The sequence below is a fragment of the Nicotiana tabacum genome, chromosome 6 (assembly GCF_000715075.1).
Source record: "Nicotiana tabacum cultivar K326 chromosome 6, ASM71507v2, whole genome shotgun sequence".
Classification (NCBI taxonomy): domain Eukaryota; kingdom Viridiplantae; phylum Streptophyta; class Magnoliopsida; order Solanales; family Solanaceae; genus Nicotiana; species Nicotiana tabacum.
In genome coordinates, this window is record NC_134085.1 from 130,509,720 (window position 1) to 130,515,511 (window position 5,792).

Genomic DNA, 5,792 nt, shown 5'->3' on the forward strand with positions numbered 1-5,792 from the left:
TAGGCATTGCTGATCCTGCTAGCGAGAGTTGATATCTCCCGGCAGATTTTGGAGTTCACTAGGTAGCTGCTTGCCGTCCGCAGTCCCGTATTTCTCCCTCCTTTATCTCATTTATTTTCCCTTATTAGTGACTTTATAATAGTTTTGTAGACTTTTCAGACTTGTACTAGAATTGATAGATGCTCATGACTGGTGACACCCGGTATCGCTGTGTTGGATTTTATTCCGCAACTGTAATGTTCACTGCTTACTTTGGGATTATTTGTTACGTTGCAAACTTAATTCTTATAGTTTAATTGCTTAAAAACTGGAATGTGGAAAGCGTTGGCTGACTTTGTCTTCACGAGAGGCGCCATCACGATCGGGTTCGGGTTTAGGATCGTGACATAAAGTAATAAGTTAGGGCATAATTAAAAAGAAAAATAGGAAATAATCCCACCATACTAAATCAGTTGTTTTAAAAGATGAAACTTTTCATTATTCCAGAACAATGAATTTAACAATAAAATACAATTAATTTTAACTAAACAATCAAAATAAACATTGTTTTAGGATAACAACACAATATGATACAATAGGTAACAACCATCCAAACAAGCTGCTGACAATTTTACCTTCCACCCCCTCTCAACAATTAACTTGACCCAAAAGATGGTGCAAAATTCTCATGTGGCGAGTTTTGCGCCGTCTATTGACTTTGTACCCACTTTTTAGACAAAGTTTAACTTAATACCCAATTTTTATATAACTTCATATATATACACTTTTCTGTTCTTCTTTAATTTACTACTGTTTTCTTCTTCTTCTTCTTCTTCTTCTTCTTCTTCTTCTTCTTCTTCTTCTTCTTTGTATTTAGAGTTTCTTCTTAGTTACAAAAATAGGTTTGTTAAATTTGTTGTTGTTTTGACATTTTGATGATTAAGATTTGTTCTTTTATGATATTTGAAAATTATGTTTCAAATTTAAGCTGATTTTGGAGTAGATTTGGGCATTGAATCGTGTATTGGATCGTTGAAATTCGAAGAACAAGCTTCCATAACATAAGATTCAAAATCTGAAGTTGCATTCAATAGATTGATCTACTTAAGATTCGAATTTCTGAAGTTGCATTTGAAAGATAAAAGAACTTTAGACTTGATTTCTCAAGTTGTATTTAACTAGAAAAGCTTCATATTTAATTTTTGAAGTTGCATTGAAGATATTGAACTACTTCAAATCCGAGCTGTAACGACCCAACCTGTCATTTTGAGCTTTATCTTTTTCCAGTCAAGAGAGTAGAGGGGAGAGGGGTGTGTGTGTGTGTGTGTGTATATATATATATATATATATATATATATATATATATATATATATATATATATATATATATATATATATATATATATATATATATATATGAAAATGCCCCAAAAATACTAATACTTTGTTTGGATCATTATTCCACATTGTTTTATAATGTATTGTATTGTATCGTATCGTATTGTATCGTATCGTTTTATGAATACAATGTGTGGATAGATTGTATTGTTTGTTATTGTTAAATAATATTTTGTTGTTTGGTTTGACTGTATCGTATTGTACTGTAACTGATAAGTTTACTAAAATACCCTCAATTGTTTAAATATTAAATTTATCAAAAATTATGTATAAAAATAATCTTAAAAAATAAAACAGAAGAAGGCAAAACATTTTAAGAAAGCAGAACAAAGGAGCAAGACAGAAGAAGGCAAAACAAAGGAACACAACTAATTAGAATTGAGTTAAAAGCAAATTAGGAGAAAAAATAAAACAGACGGCGGCAAAACACCTCTAACGTTGGCGGCAGAAGTTCTAGAAAAAAACAAAGTAGGTTATAGGTTGGAGATTTGGATTTAAAATAGAAAAAAAAAGATAAAAGGGGTAAAATAGAATTCTGGAGTAATAAGTAAGGGCATAATTGGAAAAAAAATAGGAAACAATCCCACCACACCAAATCGGTTATTTCAAAAAAAGGGACTTTTGATTGTTCCGAAATAATGAATTTAACAATACAATACAATCAATTTTAATAAAATAACCAAAACAAATATTATTTTGAGATAACAATACAATATGCCACAGTCGAAACAACCATGGGACAGTTTATGTCCATAACGTGGAGTCCAAAACAAGGCAAGTCCAAGATCCAAAAGGAACCACCTTGTCGACCCGAATACAATAGCTGTATTCGTTTGAGATCTCCATCTTCCTCTTATACATTCAAGATTCACTGGTGTCGTTCCAAAACTCCAGTTCCGAGAGCTGATCATGCCCAATTCATCGTCTTTACTGCTACTTTTATCCAGCAATCTCTTTCTCCAATCAACCCTTGCTCTCTCCCTCAGTCTATTACTCCACTTCATTAAGATCCCCGCACTTTTCCTCTCAGGCCTTTTCACATACGTCCACCCAGATGATGTTACCCCCACGAACCCAAATGGTGTTCGGGCAGCCATTCGTAGGCCAGGTAGTACGAATGATAATTCTGAACTTAAACCCAGAAAAAAATCCAAGGAAAGATTTGAGTTTGATGAAAATAAAGCTCAGATTTTTAGGTTAAAGCTTAATGACAGTCATCTTCATACAAGGATATATTTCAATGATTTTTGTGGGGCTTTTAATTCTGTTATTGTTTCTTGTTCTTGCTTGTTGCTTCATCAATTCTTGGCGAAATCTGAGGAATCTGGTGTGTTAAAGAACGGTTCTTTCATTCCCATTTTGTTAGGATTTTTGGGTGTTTGTAGGGTTTTTGTTTTGATCTTTAGGATTTCTTTTGAAAAATCTGCATCTAAGCTGTCTGAGAAGCACTTGAGTGTTGTTTTGGGCTTTTTGGGTTTTATTGTGGCGCTTGCATTTGTACATGGGGCAGTTCCTAAATGGAGTTTTGATGTTCATTTTGAAACAATCCATGGGTTTGAGAAGTTGTTTATTGCAGTTTTAATGGGCTGCATTTCTTGGTTTTTGTATATGCCAGCTGTGAGGATTGCTCATGCCTTTTGGCTCGGGACTGATCAGCTACGCTGCAATTTATCCATTATTTCTTGTGGATGGTTTGCTCGATTGCTTCTTCATGCTAACTATTTGTCCATGGTTTTGACCTCATTGCTTTGGGTGAAACCCTTTGCTGACCTACTTATTGATCAAAATGCAAGAGTTGGACATGTTAGGGATTTGGTTGGAAATGTGGGTATGAAACCGTCAGAATTCAGTAGCTTTAGGCGCTGGTGTTTGTTGGTTTCGAGCCTTTTGCAGATTGTATCTCTGCGATCAAATGTGCAGATGTACTTGAACGAAGCAGTTTTGTGCTGGTACCAGAGACTGCACGCGAGCAAAGTTCCTGACTTGGGTTATAGTAGGGCCAAGGTGTTCCTGCACAATCACTTTGTGTGCTTAGTGGTTCTGCAATTTTTTGTGCCTGCATCGATGGTATTTCTCTTCGTTGGCTTGTCTCAAGTTGGTGGCGACTTGATTACAGATTTCCAAGGGATATGTAGCTTATTGCCTTGCTCACTGCTGGACAAAGAGGTGGCATTGTTTCTGGCCTGGTGGGTTCTCTTTGTTTGGACCATTTATACTTCAGCAACTCTTGCTCTATTTAGACAGGGAATCTTATATGTCTCTTGATCTTTTGTTTACTCGGCTCACATTAGGCAGCCAAGTTTTCTGATTTTATGAGCGCTTACACATGAGTGTCACAGTGTAACAATACCCCTCAACTGTTCTTTTTTTCATAGTTTTTCCCCGAAATATAAACTTCCACTTTTGAGGTGCAATTTTGTGTTAGACTTCTGAAATTTTTATAGAGTATAATTTAATTTTCTCCCTTTTTCGGCCTTAAGATGTTTGAAAAGAGCACATTTTGTGATTTTACCACTAGATTGCATTAGCTATTTGAAGATAGTTATGAATCTAGCACTAATTACTTGGAAGTGGTGTGTTTGGTTTCAAACCAATAGATGCTATTCCTTGCTCTCAGTTCAAGGCGCAATAACTCACTTTGAAAGATGAAACAAATTGCTAAAATGATCAAATATAAGATCCTTTGATGTAACAGTGCATGATATTTGAGCCAGAACTTGTGACCTTGACTTAACATGTTCATGCTTTATGTGCTTGTACTTTTAGTTCTAGGTTAATCAATAAGAATGTCCAGCGTAATCAAAGACAGTTAGCCAATAATTCATACTCTGCAGAGCACGATTCATTTGTATCTTGTACAGAATGCAAAGCATTCTTATGTGTGTATGTATAGTTGTGATCAGTTATCTCATGCAAATATTCAAAAACAGTTTGCGTTGCCTGTCTAACTTGGCAGTAAAATATCTTTGCAAGGAACATTGATTTTTGTAAATATAAAACATATCTTCTGGAGAAGGAAAATAATTAATTGAATCTGGCTTTGTTTTGTGGGATAGTGGCAATCACTTAGCTTATGAGGAACTAAATTATTCCTTATTTAACAATTAAGTTGTTTCGTCAAACATCAGATGAAGTTGCTGCCATTACTCAAGTGATCTTTTGAATATTGCATATGACTTTTGTAAATGAATAGCTAGCTCCCTATAATCTACTGCAATTAAAAGATGCACAATGATACAGCTAATAAAATAAAAAAGATGCACAGCGTTATGAAGTTAAAAATCAACAAAAAGTAGTGTTCTTACTTCATGGATGCTTCTTGTGGTATGACAAGAGTGAAGTTAATACCTTTACATAATCTTGATATTGGACAGTTGAGGTCTGTTTTACTGATGATTATAACTCTAAAAAATTTCAAATTTAGAAATATTCTTCTATCTATTAGAAGTAGAATTTGTTTCAAGAAGTTGTACGAAGGAGCAGATGTGGTATGGTTATATATTGTTTTTGGTAAATCAAGTATGTTGTGTGCAATATTATAAGAGATGAGCGATAAATACCACCTTAATGATTATCAAAAAAATTGTTAGATATTGCTTAACAGAAGTTATTGCTGGCACTGAAAGAGCAAGGAAAGAGTTGGCAAGTCTCATTCCCGTTATCAATTTTAGTTTTAGAATGCTAACTTAATCTACTACAAATGAAGTTCATTATTTTGAGCCAAAGACAGTGTATCAGGACCGCATTAGGTTCAGCTTGCTCACCTTACTTATTCCACTAGCTTTATGTGAAGCTGTGAGCACACTGCATTCTTGAATTTTATGTAGTCTGGTCATAGTTTGTTTGTTAGCAGCACTACTGGTTTGCTGGCTATGCAAGCACCTGAAGCTAGAACAGACATCCATCTTTCTTCACTTGCTATGAGATCAAGCCTTGCCTAGCTACATTTTAAATTTATGCTTCACAATAAATATGATTTCTCTATTATGTTGATTGTCTAGTTGTGTTATTGTTGGCATAGTGATTCACTAGATTATCTCTGTCCTAATTTTCTTGCCGTAGGTCACTGAGGCTATCAGAAGATAGATAAATAGGAGCTTCATGTTCATAACTAATGGGACAGAAAAATGAATATTTAGATATTACTTTTAACAGTTAATAAAATGCCAGGAAGTTGCATGCCATCTATGCTAAAAAATGGGTTTGCCTAATACTTAAAACATGCTGTGGTCATTCCCTGTTTCTTATTCCAATTTTACCCTTAAGTACTATGGAGATATTAGCTTGCTCAATTTTAATGACATGCCATTTGACTCTTTTCCTTTTACTTTTTATTAGTTGCTTAGTTATTGCTGGAAAGTCCATTGAGATATGTAATTATCGGGCTTGTGGTTAGAATCTGTTGATTCAGTTAC

At 34.4% G+C, this 5,792-nt stretch overlaps 1 protein-coding gene across 1 annotated transcript; it reads left to right on the plus strand.

Annotated features, from left to right (window-relative positions):
* Positions 1-2,286: 2,286 nt before the first annotated feature.
* Positions 2,287-3,642, plus strand: LOC107808260 (uncharacterized). Its single transcript, XM_016632767.1, has one exon. The coding sequence runs from the start codon at positions 2,287-2,289 to the stop codon at positions 3,640-3,642; it is 1,356 nt and encodes a 451-aa protein (XP_016488253.1).
* The last annotated feature ends 2,150 nt before the right edge of the window (positions 3,643-5,792 follow it).